Source organism: Malurus melanocephalus, unplaced genomic scaffold (genome assembly GCF_030028575.1).
Source record: "Malurus melanocephalus ecotype Western Australia unplaced genomic scaffold, MMel_1.1 scaffold_147, whole genome shotgun sequence".
NCBI lineage: Eukaryota > Metazoa > Chordata > Aves > Passeriformes > Maluridae > Malurus > Malurus melanocephalus.
The window spans coordinates 1528616-1547917 of record NW_026623379.1 but is presented as its reverse complement, the minus strand read 5'-3'; the positions used below and the strand labels follow the sequence as shown (position 1 = coordinate 1547917).

Genomic DNA, 19302 nt, shown 5'->3' with positions numbered 1-19302 from the left:
AATTTGAAGGCCTTTCCTCTTATTCTATCACTTGCTACCTGGAAGAAGAGGCCAACCCCCACCTGTCTGCAATCTCCTTTCAGGCAGTTGTAGAGAGCAGTAAAGTCTCCCCTTTGAGCCTCCTTTTCTCTAGGCTAAACACCCCCAGCTCCCTCAGCTGTTCCTCACAAGAYTTGTGCTTCAGACCCCTCCCCTGCCCTTCTCTGGACATGTTCCAGCACCTCAGTGTTCTGCCTTTAGTGAGATGCCTGAAACTGGACACAGAATTGGAGGTGTGGTCTCACCAGTGCAGAGTACAGGAGGACAATCCCTGTCCTGGTCCTGCTGGCCACACTGTTCCTGCTACAGGCCAAGATGCCATGGGCTTTCTGGGCCAGCTGGGCACTGCTGGCTCACATTCAGCAGTTGCCACCCAGCATGCCTGGATCCTTTTCCCATGGGCAGCTTTCCAGCCCCTCTGCCCCAGCCTGTGCCACTGCCTGGSGTTGTTGTGACTGAAGGGCAGGACCTCAGTGGGTCCTGTGGGGCTCTTCCACATCACTGTAGGATAAACCTTTAACTCACAGAATTATAGAGTGGTTTGAAAAGGATCTTTAATGAACACGTTGCTCCAACCCCCTATTGTGGGCATGGACATCTCCCTATAGATCAGAGGGAGCTCGAAGCTCCATCCAGCCTGACACTTGCCCATCTCAGTGCAACCTCTTCCAGGTCTCCCCAGCCTTACCTGCTTACACCACCGTGGGCAAAGCTTGTCAGCCTCGCCAGCCTCTGCCAGCCTGCTCCTTTTCCATCCCACGACAGGAATTCACTGCACATAGCAGAGTCCGTGGCTGATTATGCAGTGTGGCCATGTCATGGAAGCTCACACAGCACAAGCCACAGACTTGTTACTTCCTCTAGCAGTGCTGCTTCTGCAAGAATTGTGGATGAACAAAAGAATAACAGCAGCACAGAAGCCACTTTAAGACCTCTCTGAATTCATTTTTGAACAGTGAATATCCTATCCAAAAAAAGATTTGCAATAGAAGGATTAAAAGAAAGATTGCAAATAGATATTGTAAAAGATATGGAATATAATCCCTGATCCAAGCTCAAAATAACTACTGACAGAATATAGAAGTATGTTCTCTCTCTTGAATCTATTATCTTTTGAATTAAGAAATAAAAATTTCTGAGATGTTATAAAGTCTTAGGAGAAACTACAAAAAGAATCTTACTTTGAATTCTTGTTTGCACAACATCATGATTTTCATTTCTGCAATAGTTTTGTGAGCCAGTGGGGTGGTGCAAATGCAATCAGCTCATAATGCAGCTCTGTTTCCCTTGCKATAGCAATTCTGAGTAACATAATTGCATGATGACTCTTTTTGTATTTTGCTGATGAAATCATGTATTCTCCATCCTTTGAAGACAGTATTCTGATATGCAAATTTTTACCTGTGTCACAGATAACAAATGTATCTTCATATGATATAAAAAGGAGAAAATTAGTTTCTTGTGCAGCTTGGAGTTTGGATTGGGTTTTTTCTGTCCTAGATACCTTTAGCCTTATTTTTGCTGTACATTTCTACATGATTTTTTTTGCATTGCTACCACCTAATGGCCATAATGTCTTGTCTTAACTCTAATGGTAGTAATTTTGTCTCACTCATGTCCAGCTTTCAGACAGAAATAATACAATAGCTTTTGTCTTTTTATAAAAAAGTAGAATAGTAGTAAAATACTAAAATTACTGCCAGACTTTCATCACCCATTTTTTCTATTTGCACGGTAAAGTCTTTTTTTCCCKTAGTGTTCTTGAAATTCTAATGATAAAGAGGGTTATGATTAATTTGCAGATAGAATAACCCCTTTCTAAATGCTTACTGCTCAATAAATGAACAAGCTGCTTACAGTAATTAAAGTAATGTCATGCTGTGCTCAAATTGCTTGTGCTAATAAAGCTAATTGGCAACAGCAAGCATTAACTGTGATTAGTCATATGCATCTAATGTCATCACCAGTGCCTATAATTTTCTACACAGAGGGAATTTCACATCTGTTTTAAATCACTTGTCTGTTGCTTGCATTGGCGTTCTTTTTGATATTATTGAATCAGAGATTCTTTTGCYACAATAGATGATAAAAAAGTTGATTTGCTTTTTTCAAAGAACTGCAYAGTAGAGAATAAGACAGGAAACATTTCACTTACTCTGAAATAAGTGTTTGATTTCAGTTAAATTAGCAAATTTGCATTTTCCTTCTTTTGCATATAGTCTGATATTCCCTTCAACAGAACGTAGATTATTTGCTACAGAACATTCATTTTCTCAATTTAGACTGCATATTGTATTTCCCCATAAAATGGATGAGTCAAAAGATCCATTCTGTATTTGATTTGAAAATTTGCAAGAAATTATTATAAGGAAGATAAGCTTTTGCACCATACACTCTTTGCTGTAAATAGAATAACAATTATTTGCTGTGTCAATCCAAAAGGGTAAATATTAAATAATCAAGAATCAGGGGGCTGAAAATGGAGTTTTAGAGACTAAAATTATCCAKTAATTAATACCAGTGTTTTTCCATAAGTTACATTTACTAGACCTTTCCAATTTGCATAGCTTTCTAAGTTCCCAGTCCAAATGGGTAATTTTTTCTAGAAACATAGAAGTGTTCACCAGTTCTCCRGCTGAGGTTTTTTYCCTTTGGTGAATGGAGTCAGTATTTCATGTGTTAATCCACTTGTTACAGTTCTTAGTTGGCTTTTATCCAGCTGCTTGGATTTCTYGATCTATGTTTAGTTGATAAGTTGCCTTATGGCTCAGTTTCACAGAGCTGTCCTATCCCCTCAGGATCAGCAAATGCAAACCAACACACCCAACATACACAGAGAGGTATCTCAATGAAAGTAAAGGGAACATGTGCTCTATGAACAGCTCTAGTGATCCCTCTTTTTTTTTTACAGCAATATACCTGGCTTCTTCCACTTTGGATTTCAGTTCTATGGCTACTATTCCAAACCTTACCTAGCTGATTGCRATTTCCGTTTTTTATCCCATTTCAGAGTATGATCAGGTCATGATTTCTTTTTTTGTTTTCATTTTCTAAGACTAAGTTCCAGAYGGACTCATAAAAATGCTCATAAATTTGGAATTTGATATGATTATACTCATATGCATCACTGTGACCCAACTCTGTGGTTTATGTGATTGCAATATCTGCACTTTTTCATAGAAGAATCTTCCGTTTCATAATGTAACAATTCTAAAGAGGCAAAGAGCCTGATCTTTAACCCATAACAAAACATCCAATTCTGAATCAGCTTCAATTCCTTGGATTGTTTTTGCTTATGTAGACCATAACAGGTTTCATTTTCCTGGGGTTTTTGAGAGGTCCAGTAAAAATCAAGGGTACACATTTGAAATCTCATCTAGAACTACAGGTACTAACYTTCATTTTATCAGATGAAAACATCAACTTCATGACATATTTTTTAAATTATCTAAGCAACTAGTTTGTGAGCTCAGAGGCCAGTTATCATATGGCTCACTTTTACCTATGTGAATGAGCAGCTACATGGTACTTAGTTGCTGGCTGGGGTTAAGCCAGGACACATCCAAAGACTGCAGTTTTTTTCATTCTTGACAGATTGGATAAATTTACAAGTTCCCAGAAACTTTTTTAATGACAGTAGTACTTGTATTTTATGAAATAGCAAACCTGTTTTCTTGGACACACAAAATCAGTTTTCTACCTCTGTGAAATCTCAAAATATACCCCAAGCTTTTACCCCTGTATACCCAAGCGTATTCRGCATTTGTTTTTACAGATCAGCTCCACTAAAAACCAGCTCACTCCTTATATCCAATATGGTGAAGACAGATACTTACAAACACTGTCCAAAGAGCTCAGTTAGGACTCCTGGTCGTGTGGGTGACTGGGCATAGGTGATTAGTGAGAATGTTTTATAACTGAAGACTTCAGGACCAAGTTCAGATGCCCTCTGCTACAGAAGTTTACTATGATCAAAAAGACAAAGACAGTGCACATGATCAAATAGATGCAACCACAAAAATAATGGGTGTTGAGACTGATTATGAARAGAAACCACTTTGTAACCAAAGGGGACACTGCAATGACAGGGAAAGGTTTAAGTTTCTCATGTTTGCTTTCACGGGTTTTGGGTGGATACTCTGCATTACTTAATACKGTGATGTATCTGTTATAATCTGCCTTCAAGAGGGTCAAAAGTCCTCTGACATCCGGGCTGCCTGTCAAGGGCAGAATAGAGAGTAACTGGTTTTGGTTGATAAATGCTACTAGAGGAGTGGAAAATCAAAAAAAAACAGGGCCTATTTTAATGGGGTTTTAAGGAGATCAAGCTAATATAACAAGGAAGCATCGGTTGTAATAAGGAATAAAGTTAGAAAATAAGTAGATAAATGCAATCTTTTTGGCAAACATGGAAAGTTAATGGGAAGTTGTGCCTCACAACTCTGTGAGATTCAATATTAAAAATGGGGTTGTGACCTGTAAAGCTAATYCTAACAACAGAAAGGAATAYACAYTTAAATTATTTTTAAAAAATTACTCATTGGAATTCATGTGTATCTGAGGCACTTGATTTGTCTGGTACTACTTTAAACTGTCATAGGAGAGTTACTTAATTCCTTTTAACTTTTCTGGMCACTGATTCATCACTTTATCCTTCTCAGTCTGAAAGCTTTATAGTTCTTGCCCTCACTTTGGATTTTATGCTCTACAAAGATACTTACCAGCCTAACAGGCAAGGAGAGCAGTCGGGGCAAGCTGACCTGCCTGAGAAGGAAATGCAGCACACTGCTTCTTATATAAGTGCAGCTCAGTGGTAAAAAAATATCACATTTTATTTGTACTTAATGTTCTACTGACTAGGAAGCAGGAAATTCAAAAGTATAATTATGAAGGTGATCTTTCTCTTGCCTTCCCCAATACAAAGTCAATCTATTGTCACAGGAATGGAGGAATGGGAGAGAAAACTCAAAAGGGTTTTGTTAAAGGACTGTCTGTATTGTTCAGTTTTAGTTAACATAATTACATCGTTACAYGTGCCAGCTATTGCCCTAGGCTTTCCTGATAACCACTGGAGACATAGGTTCCTCTAGAGGATCACTCAGGATCAACCTAGTGCAGCTCAGGAAAACTGCTTTCTCACACATAAAAAACAATTAAGTCACTTCTTTCAGACTAAATAAATATGACAAGGTATTAATAGATGGGTACAGGTAATCGAGGTTTTAGATGTTCAAAACAAAGTTAATTTTACATCAACTAATAATGTTTGCTGATACCAACAACACACCAATCATTCACAAAAATGTCATCCTCATTCAAATGTGTTTTTTGCAGAAAAATTTTCACTGATACAAAAGTGCCCAGTTCTGACTAAATCTCAGTTTAATGACTTGTCAGACCTTTTTAACATATAAGGAGTACTACATTCCCTGGCAGTACTTCAGTATTACAGTCAAGACTGATTTTTTTTTCTTTAAATTATGGAGTTAGTTCACAGTAGCAAGATGATTTTGGTGTACTTCATTAAGAATTCAAAAATTTTTCTTGTAAGGAAAAACTGTCCACCTTTTTCTTCCTTACTACTTCACAGCTACAACAGTCAGATTTATATTAGTGATTGGAGTGTGAGGGATGATATGCRCAATKGATGAGTTTTACTGTGCTGTTTACYGTGTRTGCACAAATTGTGWAAAGGGGCCATTTTTGCCTTCAATGGCTTTGGAAAGACAGCTGTGTCTTTTACCATTGTGAACAGCTGTTGGAAAAGATGCCACTAAGACTGATTATCTGAAATTCTAAATAGCTGTAAAACTTGATGAAAATAACAAAAGCTTTGATGTCAAACCCTTTTTCATATTTTTATTTAACAGCTCTAACCTATTTCAAGTAAGTTTGAATATTTAACTAAGCAAATTACTTCCTTTAAAGATAGTCACAGTAATAAAATATATTAAAGGAACTGATTTAGAACCTTTTAAATCCTTATCAAGTATGTAGAAATGCATAGTGGGGGGGAAAAATGGTGGGATGAGTGGTCCTTCTGCTTGTATTGCAACTTGGTTGTGCAGCTCAGAAGGTTTTGAWGTATTGGTTACTACAATTTCTTCTCCAGCCCATTAGTTTCATTTCAAYCTCTAAATTCAGGATTTCAGTAAGTGTAATTCTGGCAAGTTTYAGTCCTTCTCACTGCACCTCATTTCATCTCAGTATATTTGGTTGTAGTCACTCCACTTTCAAAGCTGCTTTTTTTTTTTTTAAATGGCATTTTGTCATATCTCCTTTCCAGAGTATTTGCTACACTTTCTGATTTCAATATTTCCTTCCAGGAAAGGAAATGTTTCATTTCCTGAAAGGAAAGGAAATCTTGAGATTTCAATGGGTATCAATTCGCTAAGCTTTGGTCCATTTCACTGGACTTCATGTCATCCCATTTGCTTTTATAATTTTCAGTTTCCTTCAGAATTTAATTTTTTAGCATTTCATCAATTTCTTCTCCCATCTCTTTGACTCAGTTTGTTCYCTGATTTCAGGATTTCAATAACTATAATTTTGGCAAATTTTGGTCTTTTACAGTCTCCCATAGAGGAAAAATACATCCTATTTGGATTTCTAACTTTTTGTCAGTTCTCAAGAAGGGAATGGGGGCAAGAGAGGAGGAACAGAACAAGAGTTTAAGCATCAATGACCTGGAATTATGCAGTGTGAAGTCTAAATTGAGCTATTTACAGAGGATGTGACAGACCCAGAGTTCAAGCTGATATAGAATGAAGTGAAATTCTAGTCTTTGTTACAAAGATTTGTATAAAGACATATTTTTAATTACCTGTTTCAGCTTTTACTAACTAGTAGCCATCATGTCTATTTAATTTCTAATATCTACAAGAAAGGAACTTTTATTTCATAAACACCTGTACCTTGAGTACGTGGTTTTTGCAGTCCTGGTAACAGYTCATTCCATCTTTGMACAATCCCAGACAGTTCTGTGAAATCTTCCCTGAGACATCAGGCAAAAGAAAATGACAAATGCAATACTCCCAGGATTCTTAATGCAGAGTAAGCAAGAGCTTCCTGTACTGTAAATATTCCAAATACTTCTGTCACCCTATTTGCTATTTTTAATTCTTTGACTGCAGAAAAAACCCCCCAGTCTCTAGCACTGGCTCCTTTTCCTTTATTTCTGCAAGAAATTATCCTGATAAAGCACTTGGAGGTAAAGGATACAAGCCTCTTATAAGGAAGAGCACTGGGAAATACTGACATGGATTCTGCTGTCCCCTTTGCTTCTCAGACTAAGAGAAGTTTGTTTTAACATTCAAGTATTACTGCAGGATTTCATTAGTTCCATCCTCCACCACCACAGAAGTGCTATGGCAGCAGCAGAGAGTGACTCTTACACACATCAGTAAACAGAACACCTATTAAATGCCTGTCAGCTTAGCATTATGCCTCATTAATTTATTTCTGCTCCACAGAAAAGCTTTAGCTAATAGAGAAGCTTATGCCTATTTCCCARTTTTTAATACATTCTTGGAGGTTTGCAGCACACATCAAGGCCATACACTATTTATAAAAGAGTCATTCTTTTGCTCCATTACCTTTCTGCTCTGAGGTCAAAAAATCTTTTTTGTCATAAAAACTTACAAAGAAGATTTTCAGAGATAGAAGTATTCCAGCAGTGAAATACTTGTTTGTAACAAAGCTGGAGTAAATCAGAAGTCCAGAGGCCATTCTAAATCCCACAGTCAGKTAAGTGCCTGTGGAATACCTTGATGACACATATGGTTGGACGTTACGACAACCACAAAAATAATCTTGAAAATTGACTAGTTATTCTCTGAAACATGCCATATTATCAGTCATCTTTTATGAGTAAATGAAGACTAAATTCACAATCCTCACAGCAAGTTCAGACAGAGGAAAGTTTCATAAGACAACTGATGTTAACAGAAAGCCAGTAACTTTTAATTATATCTAGCAGCAGCATTCAAGTTTCTGACTCTTCACAATCCAGGAGGTCAGATATCACTCCATAACACACAGCCACATCATCAGTATAAATCCTGACTTCATCAATTCATATTAACAACTTACTSAGAGGATTTCATTAGTGTGGATTTTCTTCTTAACTTTTTAACTTAAACTCAACTTCTCAACTTTTCAACTTAAATCTTTTCCCTTCATGAATAACCTGCCACAGGCATCACCGAYATAAACTATGAAAAWGAATTCTCCCAGGAGCCCAAGGCCATTTGAGGATTTTTTTTAGAGAAATCCATTATTTCACAGGCAGCCAGAAAGATTTCATCTTTTTCTAGCTCACTGAAGTGCTGCAATGACCAAAAAGTGAAATTAGGACCTTGCCTGAGATTAAGAGCTTCAAACTGCCTTCTCCAGCATTCAAATCTTTGCCATTTCCCTGCTTTATTTCTTTCAAGCCAGTTTCTTGATACTTGCAAACAATCCATTTGAGTGTTGCCTACCTATAACCTTTTTGCACACTTTGTGTGAACACAAAGACTTCTTGCTCCCAATAAATATTTTAGTGTGACTAGATGATCTGGTTTCTGTGTGTCACACTATACCACCATTGCTTTATTCCTTTCCAGACACCTCACACAAAAATGTAACCCAAGTAGCATCTACTCCTGTCACTGAAAGAACTGGTCAGTCCTTTAACACATAGTCCATAGCTTCCCATATGACAAAAAAGGATGTTGGAGCACAGCACCAAGCATGCACAAATTCCCTGCCCTGTTTTACAAYCCAAGTCCTTTCCTGAGTTACTCTATTCTAGACCATAACTGGGAACTCCCAGTTGGATAYGCCTTACCAAACGCTCAAATGTATCAATTATCTGGACTAAGAGAGCATCATAGAGATCATTTGACAAAAGCTGAAGTTTGCCTCACACACCAGAGACCCCAGCTCCTCCCCCATCAAGGTATCTTCAGGCTGTCCAGAGGCTACTGACAATGTCTACACACACAGATAGAAGCCTGAAATGTTTCAGAAGGGGCTGCAACCTGTGCACAAATATCCTTTTGTTCTTCCTGATATCCTACAGTTCAGTGTACTCCATAAATGCACCACAGGCACTGCATCAGCCATGTTAAGACAGTATATCCTACACACTGACGCACAGGCACACAAGCATGAATCTATAGATACTTATTTAWAAAGTTTAGTTAGAGGTTGTCTTCAGTGCTTGTACACAGAAATAAGCATGAATTCTGTATGAATCATATAGCTAAACCTTGAAACAATTTACTTATCAGGAAGTCACCCACCACTTTCCCAGTTCAGAGATCTGCCTTTAGAGTACTTCAAACAGGACAAGCRAAGTACCAGCATTAAAAAGAAAAGTGGTACATTTTCCCAGCCCTTTTATCTTTTCAAGCTTTATTCTGAAGGGACTAGAGAGAAACGGTGGGGCCATGAATATCTCTMAGTTCCTTGTTACTACCTTGTCTGTCAATATGCAGTCTGCTATAGCTCACTCCAAAACAGAGCCCTTCTCATCTGAAAGCACATCCCAGAATTTTAAGTTTGCCAGTGACTAAAGAAAAACAACCCTTTTTATCAAATACAGAATTAACAATTGTTTCTATAAAGATATAGGAGGAAAGGTGCTTTAAAGAACTCCCAACAGAAACAAGGTCACTTGAGTTTTAGCAATCTTAGCTTATCTTATCACGTACCTCTGTCTGACACGAGAATCAGCAGAAGACAGTCAACATTTTTTATCTTTCATTTGAAAAAAGAGCAAAGAGGGACTTCCCAAACACTTTATTCTATTTGGTGTAAGGAAAAGCAGGGGTTTTTTTTTTGCAGATATTTGCAATGTCTGCAGTCAGGGTTCAACGCCCTGACCAAAGAGCCACGTTAGTGTATTACCCAAGGTGACATTGTGACAACCTTTGACAGATAATCGGGGTAGATAAGGGGAATGGAAGAACCCCTCCCAGGTAAGAAAGATAGGGAGTGTGGCACATAGTGGAATTTAAAAGCAGACCTAACAGATCTGTAACAGGTCCAGGCTCCATCTGAAGAAATGAAATAYGTCTATTAGACCCTTGAGAATCAATCACCCATCTACCCATCCAAAGATCACAGTAGTGAGACAACCAGAYATAACTCTCCTTGTGCAAATGGGCAGGCATTAAATCTAATGAGACATGAGTGACAAAATCTACCCAACCACAGCTAGGCAAGGTGTAGCTTTCTTACTCTGGGTGGCTGTATGCCAACAGCCTATCATGATCTAAATTAGTCTTCAGAATCATGTTTTGAGACACAGAGCACAGAAAGCACCCACATCCATATACAACTCAAATCCAGAATGATGCCCTAGAATCAGAATTACATTATTTGAGCTGTGGCCAGGAAGATAAAGGGAATTCCACCTCATTTTGCTAGGTACTAGTCATTTAGAGAAGACAAAAAATACAGAAACAAAAAGTTTCTTTCTCCAATAAAAAATATGCAAACACTAGGCCCAGAGTCATCTACCAGAAATTCCACACAAGATACAGTTCAGTTCTTGTTAGTGCATTAGCTTATGGCAGCAGAGTAAGAAGCACACAGATTTCCTTTAGATATCATTAAAAGTGTGATTACACACAAGTCATTAACCAAGACTAAACACAGGGGAAATCACAATTTGAAAATAACAGCAAAATCAGGTCTGAGCACATCCAAAAAATGTCATGACCTCGCCTACATAAATGAGATAAAATTAYAATTAAAAGTATTGTAAAAATAGAGACATTTTTTCTATTGCCTCCATCTCCTTCCATGCTGTAACCTTWTATACTCAAACAATAATGGAACAGGAAGATGGCAAGTCCTTACCTGCTAGCAAGTAAGATGCAGAAACTAAAACACAGATGTTAAAAACTTTACAAAAAAAAGGTGTTTTGCTGCTGCAGCAAGAGTCTTTTTCCATCCTGGTTTGGCAAACATACAGACACTTTCATAATGAAACTCCAAGCACTTATACTACACTGGAGAAAGCACTATTTATTCTGAGACAGTCAGAAGTGATTAAGTCTATTAATAGAGCCAGTTATATACAGTAATACTTCCTGATATAACTGTATGAGACACATCAGAAAACAAAATCTCCAAGGAAATTAACACTAATTTAAACAGAAAGGTAAGTTYATAATAAATGACAGCAAGAACCTGATTCATCTTCCTCACAAGTCTCCTCAATGGATTTCACACAAATAATGAATGTCACAGTAAGTTTCCACACAAGTATGCTGATGACAACACAGAACTCACTGTTTTCAAGAGGTAGATACAAGGTTTAATAGGTGCAAAAATGTAGACTTCACTCAAGAGCATGGTCACACGGGATTCCATGTACAATGACATAATGAGATTGTTTCCACTATCCTGTTACCTCTTCAGTGAATTAATATCAATGTTAGTCAAGATGACTTATGCTTTTACTTAAATGGAATAATCATGCTACAAAACTAGTACAGGGCTTACACCTAAAAATAATGCTTGCACTGGTCAGGATKGCATGATTCATCCACTCTGCCAGGTGGGAAGAGGCAATGAGCTACTACAGATATTACTGGTCTAGCCACTTTTGAAATAAGACTGTTGCTTGAGTAAAAAATCTTTTACCAGAATCCTGAGGGTTAAATCCACTGCCTATTGACATCGACTGGCATCATTATTCTTCACTTTCAAGTGACTGAGCCTTTMGTAATCTCAAAGAGCACTGTGGAATGAGGCAGTGGACAAGCCTTTCAAAGCAAGCTCATTTCATCCTAATTGCTGCTAAAAACACTGTAGGAACTCAAACCTGTACAGAGGTATTAGACTATAGCCCACGCTGCAAATGCATTAAAATACCTTTTCATAAGGAAGACTCAAATTCCATTGCATGCAAGTCAAATGTGATTAAACAGGCTGGGTAACAGTTCAGGATTCTCCCAGTACGTTCAAACCTTTGTAAGGCTACGTGAGCAGCATATCAGCAGCAATATTGATAAAAGATAGCAAACGAAGTGTGTGTGTTTAAACACACCCATAGACCCTCTCCCCCAAAATACACCTCCATTGCTTTCAAGTTCAGGATTTCTTGTGCAAGGAATAGAGTGGGTAAAACACACCCTACCCTTCCTCAAAACAATGGACTGATATGACAGTTCATGAACAGAAGGACAACTACAAGACTACGCTGAACTGCAGGCAACAGGGCCCAAATTCAATTTCATCTACTGTGTTCTCCAGTTTTCATGGCTATAGAGCTAGATAAAGCAACTTTTTAGCAAAGGAGAAATAGCTCCACTGGAGTGGACTCAAAAATTTTACTCCTCACAAGCATCAAACTTACTCAAACCAACTTGCTGCTTGCCTGTATTAGGAATTTCTACTTGAATGCAATTAATGTGTTAAAATGTGCAGTTTTGCTTCCAAAGCTGCATGTTCAGTAACAGATCAGGAACTGACAAGAGGACAGCTGCCAACCTTAAAGCTAACACACAAAACGGTTTTGGTCAAGCTGATTTGAAAGTAATTCTGAACTGAAAAAGGAAACTTAGAAACTGACTGGATTCCATCATTTATAAAGTATAAATAAAAAGGGCAACCACAGTTACCAAGTCCACCTGTGAGATTATCAGTTTACCCCTTTGTTTTCACACAACTGATCAATTTGTAAAAATTTCCAAGGACAAGTGCACTGAACCTTGCAGAAAATGCAAAAGAGAAAGCAATTAGGGCAGTGACATAAATGTGGGTTTTTATTTCTGTATGCAATGTAATGTTTAGGCACGTTGCTTGGGACGCCTTCTAAAATAAATCATTGGCCATTGTTTAGAATATCCTTTTGGCTTTAAATACTGGTCAGGAAAACAAATTATGTAAAAAAAAATGAATATAACTATTACAGAAACAAAAATGGTTTTGCGTCTAAAAGTGCAGGCGTATTTCAACCCTTTCACCAGACCATGTGGCAATATACAGATATTGCTTCTGTTTGTTTGAGAAGGCTGTTGGAATTTTACACTGACATAGAAAATTATAAATTACACAGAATTAGTTTCCATAATCACTATATATATACACAAACCAGCTGTGAAAAAACTGGTTTAGAACATACAAATGAAAGCCTCACACAGATCAGTACAGTGAAATTAACAATTAACATGCTCTGCTGCCAAAATTTGTATTAAAAACACTATTTACTTTTAAAATGCATGTACTGTAATTACATTAGCAGCACGGGCATTTCTTTTACTTGACTTGTCTAAAAGGATTATAGCGTTTTAAATACGCAGATTGTTCTGAAATGTTCCATTATATAATGCTTGGTATTAAACTAAATCTTGGTGAACTGTTTAAAAGGCAGGTGAAYCACTTAAACACAACAAGCCATGTGCACTTCAAATATTCTAGTGTTTCACCTGGAAGGTATTGTTTCAAGCAAACTAGACTTAACAGAACATATGGCTTTACAGTAACATCAATTTGTCAACTAAGCTGTTGCAATAAATACTTAAAATCTCTACCAATAGACTTACATTTTTTGATCTGTTTTGAACAATACAGAAAACAATTACCAATTAAAAAACCTGTTGTAAAATGTTGAACACCAAAAAATTCTTATTTAAATCACTTTTATAAGCTAAAACAACCAAAATAACATTTATAGGGCATTTCAATTTCAGAAAAAACATGAATTTTCTTTTTCTTTTTTACAAGGTGAAAAATGTAAGAAAACTGCTAAATACTTTGGTCACACTAATCGTCAAATAGTTATGTCTCAAATACATTAGATTTTTGTATTCACTTTTTTATAAAACTATTCTTACAGCCATTTTAACTACAGTAACACTACTGTCATCATTACATGGGTAGCAGGATCTTATTTCACAGGCCCCCCGTTATTTAGAACAATACAATATAAACATACGCAAAAATTATTGGTATTTCTCAATGTGCAATATTTTTACACTTATGAATTTCTGTACAATGTCTTAAAATCTAGAATATAAATGTTGCTGGTCCTGATTCCTTGCGAAATTAGTGCAGCAGTGACTGGCTTCAACAGGGTCTAGATGATATCCTCAAGAAACACTCAAACACCTGGACATCAGTTCTTTCTCTTCAGCCAAGGTAGTGGACATCACATATCATACAGGGCCATTAACAGATGCCTCTCCTAAATGGGTGTGTTGATCAGTCCTAAGGGGTCAAAAAARAGAGATGTAAATATACAAGAAAGGTTCAAAGCAAATTTAGGTAGGTAAAATAAAAACCAAACCAAAAMCCAACAACCCCAGATCTTGTGTAGCATRATCTGTGAACTGAAGGAAGGAAACATGCTAATAACATGCTCATCCCAATTATCTCCTGCAGTCCAGCATTTCTGGAGTCCTTATTTTCTAATTAAGCACAGCACTCAACTGAGCACACCACTGAAGAATGTGTGATCTTCATTAACTGAGATATTTCGTATCTCTACAGATGTAATATCTCAGATAATTASTAATAAAGAGCACATTTCTGATACTTATCCAAATCTTATTCTGGGAGGCAAAATGTGATACCAGGAGTATTTAAGGTTGCACTGGAAAGCCARCAGCTGAGACACAACAGGAAAAACAACAGCATCTTAAAAAATTGCTTTATTTACTAATCTAATCTACAAACAGCCTTCCACAAATACTTTGAATGTCAGTCCATTARGATGAAGTGTTCCTGAAGTATGGAGGAAAATGCAGAGCAAACCTACAAGAGTGAAAACAGTAACAATAGTATATACATCTTTAGATAAAGTTTAGTGTAAACATGGGTTCAATTGCTTTGGACTAGCCCACAAAGATCAAATCAATGAGGACATTAAAAATATGAAAGTAACAGGCAAAAAAAATCTCAACTTCCATTCACTGCAAGTCTATGGAATACATCTGAAGATTCTCTAAAAGAAAGCAAATACTGCTTGAAACTACAGATGAGAAAAGTTACCTGTAACTCCTGTTCTCTGATGGTGGACATCACAGAGAAGCCACTCTGGGGTCCGTGCTCTACATGCACATGACCAGCAGGAGCCCCCTAGCTAAGTCTTTGGCTGCTAAGCTCTAAAAACACTTTTTAAAAAACATATGTAAACATTAGAGAAAAGACAGACAGCACCAGACAAAAGCAAACACTTTTTAGAGGAATCTGGAAGGTAAGARACAAATACTGCATGGACAGGAACTGTGACAGCCTGCATGACTGTCACTCACTTATTAAATGGAAAAAAGTCCATGACAGAACAGGKCTTCTAGCAGAGATTACTCTTGCTAGCCACCAGCCAGAGACCTACCTAGGGGACTCCTCCCACTAGTCACACATACATGGAGCCCCAAAAGCACCATTATGTTTRTCTTGGTATTTATCCCGTGCTTACGAGGATCTACTGTGACAGCCACCTTTAGAGAAACTACTGAGCTTTGCTGAAGTCAACAGGATTCAATGAAAGAAGTTGCTTGAGATTTCCCACAACSCAAAGGCAATCTGCAAACTGCTAGCTCTGAGAGCCCTCTGTTGGTTCAGACAAGCACTTTACTCAAAAGGTAATCGCCCAGTACCCAAGGACTTCTTCCCTACAATTTAATGCTTATCAGCATTAAAAAAATATTGTCATCTTGATAAAGACAGTATCTCTAGAAGAGACAGTGAAAGAGCTTTTGGGTTTCCCACTTSAATTATACAGGGTTGTTTGTTCTGATTAGAATCCCCTTCTTGATCAAGTTCGARATTTATGCAGAGCAGAAAGTTAGAAGAAAGGACCTAATCACATACTGGCTCACAAACAAGTCTCAAAAACCAGAATCAGAATCTAAATTTGCCAAACATGCTTACATGCTTTTAGTCTACATACAGGAYAATCAGAACATTCAGTAGAGATCTGTGCATCAATTCACTATTCTAACTTGGTAACATTGCCACAAACCAGAATGGGGATACTTACAACTCCCTACAAGAAAAGTAGATATTTGATGACTCAAAAGTCTTAGAAACAACAGAAAATTCAACTTGTGAGAATTTAATAAAATAGATGCAAGCACATTTTCATATTAAGCTAAGCTCAATCTCTTCAGATCAATCCTACCAGAAAAGCACACAAACTGCTATTTAGAGAATTGAAAGCATCCTTRAATGCAGTTACCTCTGTTCTGGACTGCTGTTACTAGGCTGAAGACCTGAAGGGACCTCTTCTGCAACCTCTGTATTCTCTTCTACTACATATTTACAAGAAGGATCCTGCGAGGTAGTCAATTTTCCTTCCTCACTTAAAAAAGCAAAACAAAACAAAAGCAAGAAGTTATTTAATTTATTTAACTTTTAAGTTTATTTATGGGCAATTTCAGGCAACAGGAGAAAACTGAGACGGGTCCATATTTTACATGCAAATGGATTTTAAGTTATGACTGCAACATGAAGATCAAGCACATGGCTCTAGACTTTACAAACACCTAATGATGCACTGGTGTTTACATCCATTAAAACTTGACTGGATAAAAGGGCAGGGAACACAGTGATTGCAAATAAGATCAGAAAGGAAATAAGGAATGTATGTGATGCCTGAAGTGATAACAACCACAGTTACAATCCTTTACTATACATACCGATAGGATTTCAACACTCTGAAGCCAGAAGTATGCAAAAATGGAAGAAAGTATAAAAGAAATTCAAGATTCCCTCAGATATTGGCATTAATAAAGTCTGTCCATGAAACATATAGCAAAATCATTAATTCATCACCATCTTACACATTAAACTCCCTAATAACTCCACAGTGAATATGATGTATGGTTTATGGGGTACAAAGACTGCAGCCCAATCTACTTCACRAACTTCCTCTTGTAGACAAAATCAAAGTTCAATGAAAAAGTACAATCACACTATGTAAGACAGTACCATGTAACCAGGCAGCCTCAAAAGTCATTAGCAAACAGATCTTCTGTATTGCTTCTAAACCCAAACTTTTCTGCCTCTCTATTCCACCCTCTTCCACCTCAGTCACACCATTATGAGTACACTAAAATACAAATTTGATCATATATACCTGCAAGATATAGTTATAAAGGAGCTCTGAAGCAGACAAACATCAATCTTATACCTCTGTGGAAACAAATCTATTTATTCAAGAAGTGCCAATCTCCTCTGCTGGTTTTCTTCCTATTCTCACAGTTCTCCTTTCCATGGATCCTTTAAATTTCAATGAATCCTTCTCTTTTCTCCTTCTATCCTGCAGCGCCTGCAAAAATACTGTCTTTTGTATTGCAATCTCTCATCAAGTTTTCCCCATCTAATCTCCCCATTTAGTTTGCCTTGATACTCTTTATRTTCCTTCCAAATAAAATACTTGTCACCATCACCATCAGAAGAGGTGTCCTAGTTTTTTTTAAAGAGGCAGTCTCTGCTAGCATTCTTCCTTCTTACTTTCCACTCTGAACTAAGTTCAGAAATCACACTTTTGTCCTTTGCAGTTTTCCACAAATTAACTACTGTGCTTATAATTATCTCCTCAATGTTGACTTCAACACCATCAACTTTCTGTTGACAGAAACCTAGATAAACCTGAAGTCTGGAAGCATCCACTTTGAAAGGCAAACAGGCCARAGTAGGACTTCCTCTCACCACTCCAACTGTCCCTTAATTTACASCTCTTCCCAGCAAGCTGCTTTAAAAAATGCCACTTGAGCATTGACTCATTATGAAGTTGCACATCTCTATCACCATAGAACCACCTCTGTATTTAAGACCTCATCTTTGAGCCCCCTTGTATGTTTAAMATTTCCTTTCCAGAGTTCCCATTATTAGAAGTTTTCAACATGAAATTGGGCAGAGTGCCAGGTAGTCTCATCTGGGCTTCCTTACAAGACTGGACCAGATAAAGTTTCAAGGTCCCTTCTTACTGGGACAATTCTATGATACTGCCTCCCTTTAAACGTTGATGTCCTTTTAACTGCTGTTTCAGCAGGAACTTCTATGAAGGTAGGCAGGAAGTGTCACCAGATGCTGCCTCCTGATGTTAGTTTTTGCACCAGTATCACAAGTCACCCAACTTCAAAGTGCATGTGAGCTAAATTAGTTTATGGAGAAGTTCAAAGATGCCATGGATAACTAAATCAAAGTTGCAAGCATCTAAGAGCAAAGACCACGTAAAACCATTGTCCAAAACACAGAAAAAACTAGAGAGCAAACACATAATTTACTAAATCAGCAATGCACTATAGATGAGCTCATGTCATCAATCTGGATGGAGTCCCAACACTTCTCTAAAGAGCTTTGGTTCATTCCCCTATCAATGTCATTTGATTTAGAARCACTGTGAAGTCATAGATTTTCCCTCCTCTGTGCTGAAAAACCATCAGAAGTTCAATCACTCATAATCAAAAGAATGGAAGCAACAGTGACGGAAAGCTGTTTGGTTTTCAAGGTGTATCTATTCATTTTGGATGACTTAGGAATTATCTCCTACCACTAACAGGATGAAGCAAAATTAATTTAAACAATAGTCAATGTAAGGATTAACACTGGAAAAGTTTCTCACACTGAAATTGACTCATTTTTTTTTAAGCCACTTCAAAGACATATTGACAATTTCTTTTCAATATTTGAAGCTAGAATCAGACAGGTAATAGAAGTTATTCTAAAAGAATGCAAAGAGAGTTGCATGTCAAAATGCTCTAACAGTGCATTCCAGTTTGTGAACATCAGGATGGAGCAGGACACACCAACTTCAATAAAGGCAAAACTTTTGCAGGTCAGACTGTTTGTAGCCTGTTTCCCTACACACATATTTGATACTAACTAAAACACAGTTGATCATTAAGTCWAAGATCACCAGATCTTAGTAGATGGGATGGAGCAGACAACACTGAAATGTGCTTTTTTTCTCGTAAAAGGATCACAATGTTCATATACATAATACAGAATTTGACCATATTGTAAGACACTCTGAATAATGCACTTTGCATCCAAAGAYAGCAAAATTAAGAAGTTGTTTTTCCCAGAATTCCATGTGCCGCTTGTAGCCCAGAATAAATTTAACACCATCATGCATAGCACCAGCAGTGATCATCCCAAGTGTCTGATGAGCTATGCTCAAAAGYAGTGCTTGCATGGCCTTCAACTTCTATCTTCCACTCTTCTGGATGARAAGAATGCAATTCCAATACAAATCTAAAAATTCTGTGCAAAATTTTAAAAGCTGAGTTTTGATGTGCACTGTTAAAAGAACTG

General features: G+C 37.3%; 1 protein-coding gene across 5 annotated transcripts in view; it reads right to left on the bottom strand.

Moving 5' to 3' along the window:
* Positions 1-6512: 6512 nt before the first annotated feature.
* The window catches only part of PPP6R3 (protein phosphatase 6 regulatory subunit 3), a 56212-nt gene continuing 43422 nt past the window's right edge, over positions 6513-19302 (bottom strand). For all 5 annotated transcript variants that reach the window (XM_057371500.1, XM_057371497.1, XM_057371501.1 and 2 more), the window contains 2 exons: positions 16220-16342; positions 6513-14247 (listed from right to left, as the gene is read on the bottom strand). In XM_057371500.1, coding sequence (XP_057227483.1) covers positions 14196-14247; positions 16220-16342 — 175 coding nt within the window. In that variant the 3' untranslated portion in view covers positions 6513-14195. The remainder of the gene's footprint in view (positions 14248-16219; positions 16343-19302) is intronic.